This window comes from Ogataea angusta (assembly GCF_019207475.1).
Source record: "Ogataea angusta isolate 61-244 chromosome Unknown 61-244_NODE_8_length_553539_cov_90.782090, whole genome shotgun sequence".
In the NCBI taxonomy this organism is placed as follows: Eukaryota; Fungi; Ascomycota; class Pichiomycetes; order Pichiales; family Pichiaceae; genus Ogataea; species Ogataea angusta.
This window is the reverse complement of record NW_025065222.1, coordinates 33906-49357: the sequence shown is the minus strand read 5'-3', so window position 1 is coordinate 49357 and position 15452 is coordinate 33906. Positions and strand designations below refer to the sequence as shown.

Genomic DNA, 15452 nt, shown 5'->3' with positions numbered 1-15452 from the left:
AAATAAATCTAATTCCGCATGGTGAAGAAAAGAGTTGCAGAGGAAACAGTTGTCAAGGCCAAGAAAGCCAAGATCGATCCAGAACATTCTGAGGATGAATCTGAAGATCAGCTGGACGAGCTTGATTCCAACGACGAACACAACGACGAACAAAGTGAATCCACCAGCAATAAAGAAAACGGTGATGATAATAGACCATCCAGGCAGGAACAGAAGAAGCTTCTCTCTGAGAGGAAACTCAAACGTAAGTCTGGTACTCAAGTGGAGAACATCAAGCGTCTTTGGGAGAAATTGAGGGTGAAAAATCCTCCAATGCCAAAGGAGATCAGAGACAAGCTCTGTGACGAGACGTGGGAGCTGTCCAAAGATGTGATTGGCGATCTTGTTCTAAAGCACGATGCCTCACGTGTGGTCCAGACGCTTGTGAAGTACTGTTCCAAAGAGCGTCGGGAGATCATTACGAGAGCTCTCAAAGGCAACTTCTACAATCTTGCTACCTCAGCTTACGGAAAGTATCTGTTGATCAAGCTGCTGCATTATGGCTCCAAAGATTCAAGAGAGCTTATTCTGTCCGAGCTCCACGGAAAGCTCCGCAAATTAATTCGTCATAGAGAAGGTGCGTACGTCGTGGAGGACCTGTATGTGCTATATGCTACCGCGAAACAGAAGTCTCAAATGATCCGGGAGTTTTGGGGTTCAGAGTATGCTGTATTCCGTGACCCTAATGACACGCGTACGATCAAGGAGGTTTGTGCTGAGTCAGCCGAGAAAAGAGCCCTGATCGCCAACAATCTCATCACCACCATCCGTGGCTCTGTGGAGAAAGGATCCACCGGTTTCCAGATTCTCCATGCTGTCATGCGCGAGTATGTGCAGATTTTCGAAAACGACGAAGTGCGCGCGTTTATTGAGCTGTTACAGGATCAGGTGGCCGAACTGGTGCACACTCCCGAAGGTTGCGAGGTGGCTTGTACGCTGGTTGCGAAGGCCAATGCTAAGGAGAGAAAGGCCATTTTGAAAGGTTTGAAAAGCCATGCAGAGGCATTAGCCACCAACGAGCACGGTCAGTTTGTGTTGCAGATCATTTTCATGACCGTTGACGACACCGTTCTCGTCAACAGAACGTTTTCGGGCGCTTTGAAAGACAGCTTCGACAAAATCATGGTTGGCAAGTTTTCGAGAAGACCGTTTGTGTATTTGCTCAACGGACTGGACCGTTCTTATTTCTCGCCGCTGGTCCTGAAAGACGTTGAAAAGTTCACAGAAATGGCTGCCGAGACCTCCAAGAAGCCGCAGGACCAACGTCGCAAAGAATTGCTGAAGAACTTCCTTCCTATTTTCTACGAGACATTTTTGCACAAGCCGGTCATCTTGCACGAGAATCTGGGTTCTCAATTTGTTCTGGAGCTTATTCTGAACAACGAGTTCCCTGAGGAGGCACAGGAATATAGACAGCAAGCTCTGGACATAATAGTCAGCGAGATGAAGGAGGAGCTTGGAGAAGAGCATCTATTGAACAAACCATTCACTCCTAGACTGGTCAAGACGCTAATTCAGGGCGGAAAATGGAACAACAAGGAGAAAAAAGTTGACGTGGTGGATGGCATTGGCATTGGTAAGGAGTTTGCATCCGGCTTTGTCGAGAGAGTGTTTGAGAACGGAGAAAATGAAGACGTTCTCAAAGCATGGATCGACGACAATCAGGGCTGTTTTGTTCTTGTTGCTCTGTTCGAATGTCTGAAGGATGTCAAGAAACACTCGTTTCCAAAGAAACTGAAGAAGATGGACAAGCTGATCAAGAAACAGGACGACACCAACAAGGGAGCACAGCTGCTGCTCAAGGTGTTTTGAGGTGTAAAGGTGTTTAGAAAAAAATAAATAATTAACTTCGATGGCAAAAAACTAACAAGTTTAAACCAAGCATGGCCGCCAAAGAAGACTGGGAAAAGTACAAAAAGCCCGTGGACGATCCCGAGGAAGAGAAGAAAGAGGAGAAAATCACTCCATTGAGTGAAGGCGATATCCAGGTGCTGAAGACTTACGGTGCCGCCCCATACAGTCAGTCGATCCGTGAGATTGAAAAGGACCTCAAGGAGTTGGAGACACGCATCAAGGAGAAAATCGGCGTCGAGGAGTCTGACACTGGGCTCGCCAGCCCCAACCTATGGGATGTGGCCGCTGACCGCAAAAGAATGAGCGAAGAACAGCCGTTGCAAGTTGCAAGGTGTACAAAGATGATCGAGCCTTCCGCAGAGGAGGAGGCCGACGGAAAGACCAAATACGTGATAAACATCAAACAGATTGCCAAATTCGTGGTTGGTCTTGGTGAAAGAGTCTCACCAACAGACATCGAGGAAGGAATGAGAGTCGGTGTGGATAGAACAAAGTACGAGATTCAACTGCCACTTCCTCCTAGAATTGACCCTAGCGTGACGATGATGACAGTGGAAGAGAAGCCGGACGTGACGTACAGCGACGTCGGAGGCTGCAAAGAACAAATCGAAAAGCTCAGAGAAGTTGTGGAGCTTCCATTGTTGTCTCCTGAGCGGTTCGTCAAGTTGGGAATTGACCCTCCAAAAGGTATTTTGCTCTACGGCCCGCCAGGAACGGGAAAGACCTTGTGTGCTCGTGCCGTGGCGAACAGAACAGATGCCACGTTCATCAGAGTTATTGGATCCGAACTCGTTCAGAAGTATGTTGGTGAAGGTGCAAGAATGGTGAGAGAATTGTTTGAAATGGCCAGAACAAAGAAAGCATGCATCATCTTTTTCGATGAGGTTGATGCCATTGGGGGAGCCAGATTTGACGATGGTGCCGGTGGAGATAACGAAGTCCAAAGAACCATGTTAGAGTTGATTACACAGCTAGATGGATTTGACCCTAGAGGAAACATCAAGGTGATGTTTGCCACGAATAGACCGAACACATTGGATCCTGCATTGTTGAGACCAGGAAGAATTGATAGAAAGGTCGAATTCTCGCTGCCTGACCTTGAAGGCCGTGCCAATATTTTCCGTATCCACTCCAAATCGATGTCCTGTGAGCGTGACATCCGTTGGGAGTTGATTTCTAGACTCTGTCCAAACGCCACCGGAGCTGAGCTGCGGTCGGTGTGTACAGAGGCTGGTATGTTCGCAATTCGTTCCAGAAGAAAGGTTGCCACTGAGAAAGATTTCCTACAAGCTGTTGAGAAGGTGATTAAGGGAAACATGAAGTTCAGTTCGACGTCGAGATACATGCAATACAATTAATCGTGAAGAATATCCATCACTCCCACCAGCTGACACAACCCATGCCATCGGTCTGGCAGCTGGCTATGAGCGCGTAAGGCGGCACTTTGCGGTCTTCGGTGTCGGCTCCGTTGGTTTGGTCATCTGCGGTTATAGAAGTGAGCGAGTTGTCTGGTCCCTTTGGTCGCACGTCATTGAAAACCTCTTTTTCAATGCGGAAATTGATTTTTTCGTTGATGTCTAGATACAGCTTTGTCTCCTCGTCCATTTGCCAGATCCATGCGTTATCGTCGGCGGAATAGTACGAGCCTTCAAACATGTAATTTTTCGGAATGAAAATGTCGTTAAAGAAATTCATATTGACCTTTATTCCCTCGTCGCTGCAGCTCTCAATCCATCCGGTGAGGACTTCTCCCACCACTGGCTTGAAGACAACAACGCGAAATCGCACGTGGATGAACACTGCGCCGTCTCCCGGTTTGAGTAGACCGTCATCCACTTGCAGAAGATCCCAAACTGCAACCACCAATCCCAGCTTGTGGATCACTTTGTTAGCGTATTTGATGTTCAGCTCATTCTGTACTGCCTCCTCGGTTGGAAGATGGAACAAATGAGGCGATATTCGGATGAGATCAGAAATCACAGAGAGTTGGAACATTCAAACAATCAATATAAATTTTCGATCTTTTTTTTTCTAGGTGATGGATTATTTAAGCAAAAGTAGTTTGCATGAATATTTTTTGGATTCACATATTCTTTATAATAAATACCTAGTAAACTCTCTTCGCAGGAGGAACTGGTTTACATTCAGCTTCATTAAGAGTTGTAGCAATGACAGCTCTGTATCCAAGCTTAACGTCCTTTCCATGGCCATCCTGCCACGAAAGAGTGTGTTTACGCCAGTTCTCGTCGTCTCTCTCTGGGTAATCATCTCTGGCGTGGGCACCTCTACTCTCCTTTCTTGCGGCAGCTGCAGTGGCAGTCTGTCTGGCACAGGTAAGCAGATTTTGCAATTCCAAAGTCTCGACCAGATCTGAGTTCCAGATCATCGATCTGTCGGTGGTTTTGATTCTGTCAAACTTGGCATCGATCTTGCTCATTTGTTCCACACCCTCGTCCAGAGTCTTTTGCTCTCTGAACACGGCAACGTGCTTTTGCATGCTCTTTTGCATTTCGAGTCTCAATTCGGCAGTGGTGACATCTCCGTCAGCATTTCTCAGCCTATCGAGGTTGGCAACGGACTCGTGGCCAATGTCGTTTGGTAGTTCTGGCAATGGCGCCCCAGGGCTGAACTTATCTCTGATAGTGTGCGAAACGGCTCTTCCGAAGACGACCAGGTCCAACAAGGAGTTGGCTCCCAAACGGTTGGCTCCATGCACAGAGGCACAGGCAGCCTCACCACATGCGAACAGACCTGGAACGACAACGTCCTCACCCTTCTCGTTCTGGGTCAGGACCTCTCCAGTGTACTTGGTTGGAATACCACCCATGTTGTAGTGCACAGTAGGCAAAATAGGAATTGGCTCTTTGGTGACGTCGACACCGGCGAAAATGTGGGCAGTCTCAGAAATACCTGGGAGTCTCTCCTTCAGCACGGATGGAGGCAGGTGGGACAGTTGGAGGAACATGTGGTCCTTGTGAGGACCAACACCTCTTCCAGCGTTGATCTCCATGGTAATGGCTCTCGAAACAACGTCTCTGGAAGCAAGATCCTTGGCGGTTGGAGCGTATCTTTCCATGAATCTCTCACCCTCGCTGTTCACCAAGAATCCACCCTCACCTCTGGCACCCTCGGTGATCAGACATCCAGAACCGTAGATACCAGATGGGTGGAACTGCACAAACTCCAGATCCTCCAATGGCAGGCCAGCTCTGCTGACCATGGCGTAACCATCACCAGTACAGGTGTGGGCAGAGGTACAGGAGAAGTAGGCTCTACCGTATCCACCAGTGGCAATGACAGTGTTGTTGGCCTTGAATCTGTGCAAAGTACCGTCCTCCTCGTTGTAAGCGATGCATCCCACACATCTTCCGTCGTGCATCAGCAGGTCCATGGCAAAGAACTCGATGAAGTAGTGCGTGTCGTATCTGAGCGATTGACCGTACAATGTGTGCAGCAGTGCATGTCCGGTTCTGTCTGCGACGGCGCATGTTCTGTAAGCCTGTCCTCCCTTACCGTACTCCTTGGATTGACCACCAAAAGCTCTCTGGTAGATCTTTCCCTCCTTGTTTCTGGAAAATGGCAGACCGTAGTGTTCGAGTTCGATGATCGAGTCGGGAGCCTCTCTGGTCATATAGTGGATGGCGTCCTGGTCTCCCAGCCAATCAGAACCTTTCACCGTGTCGTACATGTGCCATCTCCATTCGTCGGGGTGCATATTTCCTAGGGCAGCGTTGATACCACCTTGTGCAGCGACGGTGTGCGATCTTGTTGGGAAAAGCTTCGAGATACAAGCCACCTTGAAACCTTCCTGGACGAGACCAAAGGCTGCACGGAGACCGGCACCACCGGCACCAATCACCACGGCATCGTACTCGTGATCGATGATGTGATATTCCTTGGCCATGACAGAGGAGGCCGTTTTGCCATTGAGATTATTGTACTTAGTGATCACCTGAGCAGTCGATCTCGAGGACGAGAACAACCGGCGTCCAGCGATGCGTGATTTCAGGGAAAGCATGGTAAATTAACAAGGTGAGTTTTTCGTGAGGACTTTTTTCTTTGGGGTTTTTACATAATCAGCTCGTTCGGAGAACTTACGGAGGAGAAAAACGGGCCAATGGAATTTTGCGAATTTGTAACTTCGGATATGGGGTGTCTACAGCCGGTAGCCAACCGGGGTGGGACCCCAGCAGGTCATGACAGCTATGTTCAATTGGATTGAATAAGCGCTGAGCACGACAGGCCGGTCAGATCGCCCGATACTCACATCCGTGCACGCCAGTCTTTTCTCGTGTCTGTACCCGGCCAGTTTACGCAGCCCCAAATAAATAAAATTATAGGTATTTTTGACATTTTTAATAAACTGCATATAATTAATTACAAAGTCTCGTAAAATTTTCGTACATTATTCCGACCGCCATCCCCAGAACCGACTTTCCCATCTGAGCGCCAGACTGCTGAACAACACACTCACACTCGAACAAGCCATGGCCAGACTCGACCACGTAGGGCTCAGACGCGAGTTTTGGTATGGATAAATGACTCCCGCAGCGATTGGGATTCCAATGACATTGTAGACCAACGCCCAGCCAAAGTTGAACTTCACACGGTTAATCACCTTGCGCGACAGCTGGAGCAGGATCTGCAGCTGTCTGAGTGGCTGTTTCTGCGACAGAAGGACAAAATCGCACGAGCTCAGAGCCAGATCCGACCCCGAGCCCATGGCAACACCAATGTCCGCCGTCGCAAGTGCAGGCGCGTCGTTGATGCCGTCGCCGACCATGGCCACCACCGCCGGCTTGGTGGGCTTGTTCGGCACGCTGTGGTGCGTCTGCTGCAACCACTTGATCTTGTCGGACTTGCCCTGCGGTAGCACATTCGCGATCACGTGATCCGCAGGGATGCCGACCTCGTGTGCTATTGCTTCGGCGGTGACGTGGTTGTCGCCGCTGATCATGTACACCGCGACGCCGCGCCGGCCAAGGTCTGTGATGACGGCCTTCGCCTCGGGCCGCACCTCATCGCGGGCCCCAAGCAGCATCAAAAGCTGTTTGTCGACAGCCACGCAAACGACGCTCTTGCCCTGCTGCTTCCACTCCTCCAGGAGCTGCGTCTCCTCGTCCGTAAAAGACACGCCATGCTCGGCCATCATCTTCTCGTTGCCCAGAAGCGCACGCTTGTTTCCGTAGTCGCCGAATACGCCGCGGCCGCTCTCTTCCTCGACCTTGGGGACAAGCGTGGTAGCCAGCTCAATGCCCTGGCTGCTGGCGCTTTCCACGGCGAATTTGCGCACGGCGGCCGCTAGTGGGTGTTTCGAGCCGAGTTCGAGGTCCCTGGCGAGCTGGATAGCGAGCGCAAAGTCTCCAGTGACGTGGTGGTCAATGACTTTGATTTCTGCCTTGGTGAGCGTTCCAGTCTTGTCAAAGCACACCACTTCGACGTTGGCGGCCTGCTGAAACGAGGCGCCGCCGCCACGGACCAAGATGCCGTTCTTGGCGGCCAGTCCGGAACCGACAAACAACGCGGTCGGTGCAGCCAGCCCCAGACCACACGGACACGCAATGACAAACACAGCGATAGAAAACTGCAGCGACCACACCGCCCAGCCACCGACGTCGATATCCAGATAGCTTGACGGCAGGACAGTGTATCCAAGAACAAGCCAGATAAGCCAGACGATCAGCGAGATTAGACACACGACAGGAACGAAGTAGCTGGTGAGTTTGTCGGCGAGTTTTTCGATCGGCGACTTATTGAGCTGGCCGTTGCGGACAATGTCGACAATCTGGTCCAGAAGCGAGTTGCCCTGCAGAGCAGAGATCTGCGCACGCACGGTCCCGGGGCCCTGGCTCACAGTTCCGGCAAAAATCTGATCGCCCTTGACGTGGTGGATCGCGTGCGACTCGCCGGTCAGCATGCTCTCGTCGAAATCGGCCTCTCCGTCGACAATGATGCAGTCCACGGGCGGCGAGTCGCCCGGCTTCAATGCGATGATGTCGCCGAGCTCAAGGTAGTCGACGCCGATTTCGCGCTCAGCACCGTCCTCCACAAGCGTCGCCTCGGTGACTCTGAACCCGCTGAGCTGGCTGACAGCGTTGGCCGTCTTGGACTTGGACCAGCTCTCGAGCAGCTTGCCGATGCTCAGGAAAAATGTCAGAAAAACGACCGAGTCGAAATACGTCGTTGTGAACCCGTCGCTGCCCCGTGGCGCGTGCGCGGACAACGCCAGCATCGCTATGCTGGCGACATAGGCAATCGTCGTGCCCAAAGACATGAGCAGGTTCATCGACCCGAAACGCAGCAGCCGCCGGCTCCACGGCACGCTGCGCTTCCACAGCGCACGCACCTCCCGCAGCGCCTTGAGATGGAACATGCTGGCTCCGAAGAAGTACACCGGCGTGGCCAGAATGAAGAGGATCCATACCACTCGCGAGACGTTGCCGCGCCACACGGGCTGCATCAGCCACATCCGGAAGGCGTTGTGTTCTGGCAGCAGCGACATGCCCACGATGCCAAACACAAACGTCGGCACCGCGACGACCGTCGACAGCACGAGCTTGCGCACGATGCGCCACAGCTCCTGCCGCGCCAGCTGCGTCAGGTGCTCCTCCACGGACGCCACGCGGACAATCTCGAGCTGGAACTTGTCGCTCAGCGCATTAATCTCGTCCACAATCTTGCGGATCGTCAGCCGCGGCGGGCTCGGCACGTACGTGAACTTGACATACGGGTGGTTCAAGCTGATCGGGTCGTTCACCACAATCACGTCGCCGTACTCGTTCAGCTTGCTGTTGATGATCTCCGGACAGTGCTCGCAGTACATGCCGCTGACTTTGAGGTTGACGGTGCGCGAGCGGGTCCTGGTGGCCGCGTGGCTGATTTCCCGCACGCTCAGCACCTCAAACTCGTACCCAACGTCCTCCACACACTGCCGCAGCCGCAGCAGGTCTGCGTCGCTCGCCGACTCCAGAATAAACAGGCCCTGCTTGTTGACGATGTTGATGTTGCTCTCCAGCACAAACGGACAGCTCTCGTCGACCGCCTGGCTGATCGTCTGCGCGCACGCGCTGCACGTCATCCCGCCAATCAGCGTCACCACCTCGTATTTCTGTGACCGCTCGATCGGCAGCATCTCCAGCAGGTTGCACTCGAACCCGGCCTCACGCACGGCCTTGATCACGTTATTCACATACTGGCGCTCTGGCAGCAACACGGTGCACACGCTGTCCACCAGCGACACGCTGAAGACAGGCTTGTCGTTCTCCATAAGCGGCACACCCAGACTTTCCAGACACTGGCCGATGGCGGCCCCAATGCTCTCGACGCACGACGCACAGGTCATTCCCTGGACGCTGAGCAGCGCACGATACTCCTTTAGCGGCTCTGTCTTCACCTCCACGTCCACAACGGTGCTGTCCTCTGAATCAGACTGTGTTCTGCGTTTCAGCCGTTTCAGCAGGTCGGGCTCCTTGTGCTGCTCGTACTCCTCGCGACACTTTTTGCAGTGTTCCCGGTGGTGTTTCTCGCGTTTGCCGGTGGCCAAAAGTCGTTTTGCCTTGAGCAAAACCAGACTGGCCGGCTCTGTCCACGAGGGCCTGGATTGATCGCTGGAGATGTCCCAAGAAATGACATCAAAGCCGCAACTTTCGAGCTTGCGCAGCACGCGGGACTCGTTCGCGGCAAGATCGGCGCCTGGGCCAAGAATCACGAGCTCGCCGTCGCTCAGAAATACAATAACTGGGGGCTTTCTCCTACCGGCTGTGCTATCATGGCACACAATTCTGTTGAACTCAGTGACGTCAAAGACGTCCTTAAGAGCGCGGTGGATGCTGATTGAGCACTCGTCACAATGGACATTTGCGAGCTGAACCGTGAAACGCTCCATGAATTGTGATTTTAGAAGACAAGGTGCAGAAGGCCGTTCATTTATTCATAATTATTTTTTCTACGCGAAATTATCTCAGGCGCGAGCAACGGCGAAAATCACTCTGCTGTGCGGCGGTGTGGCTCCGTATAGGCAAACACCCTGGTGTCGAACCGCACCACCATGGCCGTCACGTTGTCGGTGCTCATCTTGCTGATGGCAAGCTTGCACAGCGTGTCGCTTGCCTTGTACGGGTCCATCTCGTCCTTGATCAGGTCCACGGCGTCCTGGTCCGAGCAGACGTCCCACAATCCGTCGCAGGCCAGTATTAAGAAGTCGTCCTGGTCGGTCAGCTCCGTGCATGTCGTGAAGGGCGCCCCTATCACGAGGCTTTTCATGTAGACGTCGCCGAGCGAGCGCGTCACCGCCAAAACGCCGTTCACGCGGTTCTTGAGCATTATTCCGCCGCTGTTCACGATCCGCTGCTGCTCCAGCTTGTCGGAAGACTTGTGGTCGTACGAGAGCCGCACGGCTCGCCCCCCGCGACACAGCACGATCCGCGAGTCCCCCACGTTGGCCGTGTACAGCATTCGTTTGTGTTTTTTGGTGGGCACGAAGTCGAACGGCGTCGTTTTTGGGTCGATCTCGTCCTCGCTCTCTGAATCGTCAATCTCCTCCTCCCATCGCAGCACCGCCACCGCGGCAGTGCACCCGCTCGAGCCTTGTATCTCGCGCTCCATCTGCACGTCTGCCTCCAGAAAACTGTTGTTCAGGTTCTCGCGCAGGTCCACGTTGTCATCATCCATTATCTTCTCCACAAGGATGTTGTGCAGGTTTGAACCGCACCATCTAGCAGCATTTTTGCCCGCGTGGCCGTCAAACACCGCAAAATACCCCCAGTCCAGCCTCTCGGCAAAGTTCGCCACATACGTGTGAACGTCCTCCATGCTCGGTCTATACCTTGAATTTCGATTTTCGCAGACACCAACGTCAAAAGAAAGTCTGGTACAAGGCCCCGACTTCGCGTCCGCGTGTTCCTCCGCCGGTTTCATGCCACTGTCGCTGTGCAAATGCAAAAGGTCACCAGATCTTCTTTTCAAGTATTTCACCACGTCCTTTGGCGACGTGGAGGGCTTAGACATGCCAAATCAATCCTTGAATACCAAACAAACGTATGAACAGCAGCAATTATGTCTATGCGGCCAGATTATCGGTCGTTCCTGAGATCAACGGGTAGTAGAGGAGAACAAAGATGTGGAAGAAATAAAAATAGTCGTGCGCGTCAGCCAAGAAGGCCCTACAAGAATTTCTCAGCTTGCTATATTAAGCTACAAATACAAGCCTTCGAGGTTCTCCTCGATCTTGTTCTTCAGAACACGCTCCTTGGCCTGCTTGAAGTCCTCGGCTATCACCTGCATCCGTCTTTCACGCAAAGCCAGCAACCCGGCCTCCGTACAGATGGCTTTGATGTCTGCACCGGAAAAGTCTTCTTTGGTGTTGATCAGTGTGTCTAGGTCCACGTCGGGCGCGATGTTCATCTTGGAGGTGTGGATGGTCAGGATCTTCTTTTTCGTAGCAGGGTCCGGGTTCTCGAACAGTATCTTCCTGTCGATTCTGCCCGGCCTGATCAGCGCAGGGTCCAGACTCTCGATTTTGTTTGTAGCCATGATCACCTTGACGTCGCCCCGGTCGTCGAACCCGTCCAGCTGGTTCAGAAGCTCCAGCATCGTACGCTGGACCTCTCTCTCGCCTCCCGACGAGGACTCGTATCTCTTTGAGCCGATCGCGTCGATCTCGTCGATGAACACAATAGAAGGAGCGTTCTCGCTCGCCACTTTGAACAGCTGTCTGCACATGCGCGGGCCGTCTCCCAGATACTTCTGGATCAGCTCGGAACCAACGATTCTGAGGAACGACGCACTCGTCTGGTTCGCCACTGCCTTGGCCAGCAACGTTTTTCCTGTACCTGGCGCACCGTACAATATCACGCCCTTTGGCGGCTTGATACCCATTTCCTCGTACAATTCTGGATGTGTAAGCGGCAGCTCGACGGCCTCCTTGATCTCCTGGATCTGCGACTCTAATCCTCCAATGTCTGCATACGACTCGGTCGGCGACTTGTCCATCTTCATCACGTGCACCATAGGATCTGCCTCATCTTGCAAGACTCCCACGATGGAGACGGTCTTGTGATGCAAAAGCACTTGACATCCTGGCTCTAGAAGTCCCTTGTCCACAAACGAGAGGATCGACACGTAGTACTCGGGACCGCTGGAAGACGACACGATGGCGTGGTCATCGTCAATGATCTCCTCAAGCGTTCCAATCGACATTGGCGTTCCTCTGATGTCGTCAATCTTTTCTCTCTCCTCTGCTTGTTTCTGTTCCGTAGGCTGCAAAATCTCCTGGTTGGTGACGAACTCTTCCTCAAGCAACAGGTGGTCCTTGATCCGCTCGAGCTTGAGCAATTTGAGCTTGCACCGCGTGTTCGGCAGCACAGAGGGTAACTTGGCGATGTTGTCTGATCCCTTGCGTTTCTTTCTTCCAAAGGTCTTTGTCTGGACAGGAGGCTCGTACTTAGGCTTCTCCTTCTTCTTGTCCTGGTCCTTCTTCTTGCCGCTAGGCATCGATGCGTCTTGTCCCTATACTGTTAGCTAGCGTGGACGTGCTCATACTCACCATTTTGTCGGTTTGCCACTGAAGAAACGAAAATAAGAAAATGAAAATATATCGACGGGTCGATCATTTTTTTTCCAGCTCTATACAGATTACCTAGATTAATTTCAGCTCGCCCAGAACTGTCTCAATCAACTGGCTGGCCTTGGCGTCGAACGCGACAAAGACATCTCTGGCGCCGTTTATACGCTTCAACGCAGTGGCGTTGCTGTTCAGCAGTGAGTAGAACTTCTCCTTGTCGTTGATGAAAGACAACTCTGCACCAGCTTCTTCCGGAGTGTAAGTCTGCTTGAGAACAGGACCCTTGTAATCGGCCGGCAGCGGCGAGTTGAGGATCTTGTTCAAGGTTGGCGGCGGCAAAGTCATCTCGTCAACACCAGCCAGAGCCAGAGTTGGCGTGATGCCAATTTGGGCAGCAACACAGTTGACAGTCTTGATTTGATAAGCTCTGTAGTACTTGTGGATAGCGACGGCAAGATTGTAGCCATAGTGCTTGTTCAATGGCTCGTCCTTGTACGATGATGGGTCAACATTGTAGCTCAAATCGTCCACGTACGGCGAAATGGCAACACAGTCGGCCTCAGCAGCAAGAATAGCCTGTTCTAAGGAGTGGATCATGGTTCCCAGAATTTGGATCTTGTCCTCATTGAACAGCCTTTTGGCAGCCTGCATGGTCTCATAGGAGGTACCGAGCTTGACGATGACTTTGGAACGGTCGACACCAATATCCTCGTAGGCCTCAATCAGCTTCTTGACGCCGGAGTAGGTAGCTTCCTCGTCATATAAATGTTCAGGGGTTATCTGAGACAAAACACAGCCCTTGAGGCCTTTCAATTGGTTTCTGCCACTAATAGCAGTGCCGTAGTACTTGATTGCCTGGATATACTCCTTGAAGTTGGCCGCAGAAGCGGATTTTGGGACAGAGTCCCCGAATTTTTTGTTGACTAATTTGATGGCCTCGTAAACAACCTCCTGGTGATGCTGCCAGTTAACAAAGCAGATAACTTGATTACTGGTGGCATTTAGGAACTCTATGTTGTACTTCCTCATCAAGAACTCCTTGTCCTCCTGGGACATGGTGTCTATAGAGATAAGCGTGTGCTTAGAGACTTCATCAAAAACAGTAGGCATTCTTTACGAGGAAAAAAACTTAAATTTAGGCAGGTATGCTCCAAAGCTGCGACACGGGACAAATTTATATTGTTGGATATGTGGGAGAACCGCGTGGAGGGTCGTCTGGAGCGGCGAAATCGGGTATCTAGCCGCAATAAAAAAAATTGCGGGGAATCGGCACTGATCATGTACCCCGGGTCGGATCTTTACTCCGACACCTCGCACCAAACCGTAGACCAAAAATCGTTTTCAAAAAAAACTTAGTCCTAAATAATCAATTTTCGCTCTTTAGCATGTCTCTCTCTCCTGACGCCTCTGGCGATTTCGTCGGGGTGATTCAGCTTTCCAAGCCTTATTTGAGCAAGGAAGAGATAACCCATCTTTTCAAGAACAGCTTGATGGACGACAGCTTGGCCAGAGCCTACAAAGTCAAAAAAAGAGAGGTTTTCCAGTTTCTGTGCAAACTGATCAAGGTGCTCCAATTCCCCACCAAAATTCTCCAAGGCTGTTTCTACTATTACCAGCGGTTTTACATGTTCAACAGCTTTGCCAAGTACGGCAACGCGCACTACGACGTCGGCATCACCGCCCTCTTCATTTCGCTCAAACAAAACGACTACATCAAGAAACTTTCTCTGGTTATTTCTGAGGCATACAAATTACGCGGCATTGCGGCCACGCCCCAGGAGCAAGACGAGCACCGCAAACGGCTTCTCAGCATGGAGAAGAAGTTTATGGAACTTGAGGCTTTTGATTTCCGTTACTTCCTCATTGAGGAGCTGCTTATAAAGTACGCTAAGTACTTCAGAGTTCCCAGAGAGGTCTGTTTTCTGAGCTGGTCGATGCTGAACGACTTGTATGCGACGGAATTGCCGCTGCAATGGCCCTCGAACTTCAACGCAATCGTCGTTTTGCGCACAAGCTTGCTTGTCTGGAACGAGCTTAATTTGGAAAGAAAAGTCGAGCGTCTGCTCAATGAGCGCGAGGTAGCTGTGCATGCGCGCAAGGACGAGGTCAACAACGCAGTGAACGAATTTCTGGAATACTATTTGGACAGTTACGAAACCTCCTTCATGAGAGACGCGCTGGAACAGCTGAAATTGAGAACCGACAGCAAACATATCATAAACGACGTGATTCTCAACATCAAAATCGGATTGCATCAGGACGACAGACCCAACGGCTCGCAGACGCCTCGGAATCTGGACGAAGACCTTTTCTTCAAATTGCGCGACTACGACGTGGGCAAGACTGGCTCGGTCAGGTTTCTGTACAGCAAAAAAAAGTACTTGGACGAAGTGAGCCAGTACGCAAGCGAAAAGGAGAGGTATTCCCAGCAAAAGGCTGCGGCGCCCAGACAGGCTCCGACACAGCCCGCTTGGAAGAATTACAGAGCGCCGCCGCCTGCCCATGGAGTGCCAAACAACCACTCTCCACGTCCGCATCCCAACTCCTCCTACCAATCCAATAACCGTGCAGCCCCGCGAAAAACTTTCAAAAAAAACTATCAGCCCAGCTACAACCCGAATCGCAAACACAAGCCGGAAAGACCGTTTGACAAATGATCAATCCATGGAGTTTTCATATCTTTTAATTCTCATGGGATCTTGCTCAATTAGTTTTTTCAGAATGGCATTTTTCTGCCCCTTTTTCACGCCTGTGAGTTTTGAGAGCTGCTGTTCAAGGAAAACGAGCGATTTCAAACACCATTGGTTATCCACCCCGTTGTCGTCGAGCTCGAGCTCGTTCAGCTCGTTGATGTCGGCGATCGCAGTCTCCACTACCTGACGGGCCTGCTCCTTGCTGATGCTATCAATAAAGTAGTCTCCAAGCAGCCACTTGAGATATATCCACACGGAGGAATCGTCGGGATCCGTATAGAATGCCGTTTTCACCATCTGGAGCT

The 15452-nt window shown here is 51.7% G+C and overlaps 9 protein-coding genes across 9 annotated transcripts; 3 read left to right on the top strand and 6 right to left on the bottom strand.

The window, feature by feature from the left end:
• Positions 1-18: 18 nt before the first annotated feature.
• Positions 19-1851, top strand: KL928_003868 (uncharacterized protein; the record flags this gene model as incomplete). Its single annotated transcript, XM_043204502.1, has 1 exon — positions 19-1851. The coding sequence occupies one exon, from the start codon at positions 19-21 to the stop codon at positions 1849-1851; it is 1833 nt and encodes a 610-aa protein (XP_043058562.1).
• A 71-nt stretch (positions 1852-1922) lies between these two features.
• Positions 1923-3251, top strand: KL928_003867 (uncharacterized protein; the record flags this gene model as incomplete). The annotated part of the gene is made up of 1 exon (XM_043204501.1): positions 1923-3251. One exon carries the CDS (start codon positions 1923-1925, stop codon positions 3249-3251), a length of 1329 nt encoding a protein of 442 aa, XP_043058561.1.
• Positions 3252-3267: 16 nt separating this feature from the next.
• KL928_003866 (uncharacterized protein) lies at positions 3268-3888 on the bottom strand (the record flags this gene model as incomplete). Its single annotated transcript, XM_043204500.1, has 1 exon — positions 3268-3888. One exon carries the CDS (start codon positions 3886-3888, stop codon positions 3268-3270), a length of 621 nt encoding a protein of 206 aa, XP_043058560.1.
• Positions 3889-4000: 112 nt separating this feature from the next.
• KL928_003865 (uncharacterized protein) lies at positions 4001-5911 on the bottom strand (the record flags this gene model as incomplete). The annotated part of the gene is made up of 1 exon (XM_043204499.1): positions 4001-5911. The coding sequence occupies one exon, from the start codon at positions 5909-5911 to the stop codon at positions 4001-4003; it is 1911 nt and encodes a 636-aa protein (XP_043058559.1).
• Positions 5912-6298: 387 nt separating this feature from the next.
• On the bottom strand, positions 6299-9778 carry KL928_003864 (uncharacterized protein; the record flags this gene model as incomplete). The annotated part of the gene is made up of 1 exon (XM_043204498.1): positions 6299-9778. One exon carries the CDS (start codon positions 9776-9778, stop codon positions 6299-6301), a length of 3480 nt encoding a protein of 1159 aa, XP_043058558.1.
• A 75-nt stretch (positions 9779-9853) lies between these two features.
• KL928_003863 (uncharacterized protein) lies at positions 9854-10899 on the bottom strand (the record flags this gene model as incomplete). Its single annotated transcript, XM_043204497.1, has 2 exons — positions 9854-10289; positions 10382-10899. The coding sequence occupies 2 exons, from the start codon at positions 10897-10899 to the stop codon at positions 9854-9856; spliced, it is 954 nt and encodes a 317-aa protein (XP_043058557.1).
• Positions 10900-11085: 186 nt separating this feature from the next.
• KL928_003862 (uncharacterized protein) lies at positions 11086-12384 on the bottom strand (the record flags this gene model as incomplete). Its single annotated transcript, XM_043204496.1, has 1 exon — positions 11086-12384. One exon carries the CDS (start codon positions 12382-12384, stop codon positions 11086-11088), a length of 1299 nt encoding a protein of 432 aa, XP_043058556.1.
• Positions 12385-12529: 145 nt separating this feature from the next.
• On the bottom strand, positions 12530-13564 carry KL928_003861 (uncharacterized protein; the record flags this gene model as incomplete). Its single annotated transcript, XM_043204495.1, has 1 exon — positions 12530-13564. One exon carries the CDS (start codon positions 13562-13564, stop codon positions 12530-12532), a length of 1035 nt encoding a protein of 344 aa, XP_043058555.1.
• Positions 13565-13839: 275 nt separating this feature from the next.
• On the top strand, positions 13840-15111 carry KL928_003860 (uncharacterized protein; the record flags this gene model as incomplete). Its single annotated transcript, XM_043204494.1, has 1 exon — positions 13840-15111. The coding sequence occupies one exon, from the start codon at positions 13840-13842 to the stop codon at positions 15109-15111; it is 1272 nt and encodes a 423-aa protein (XP_043058554.1).
• Positions 15112-15452: the final 341 nt, after the last annotated feature.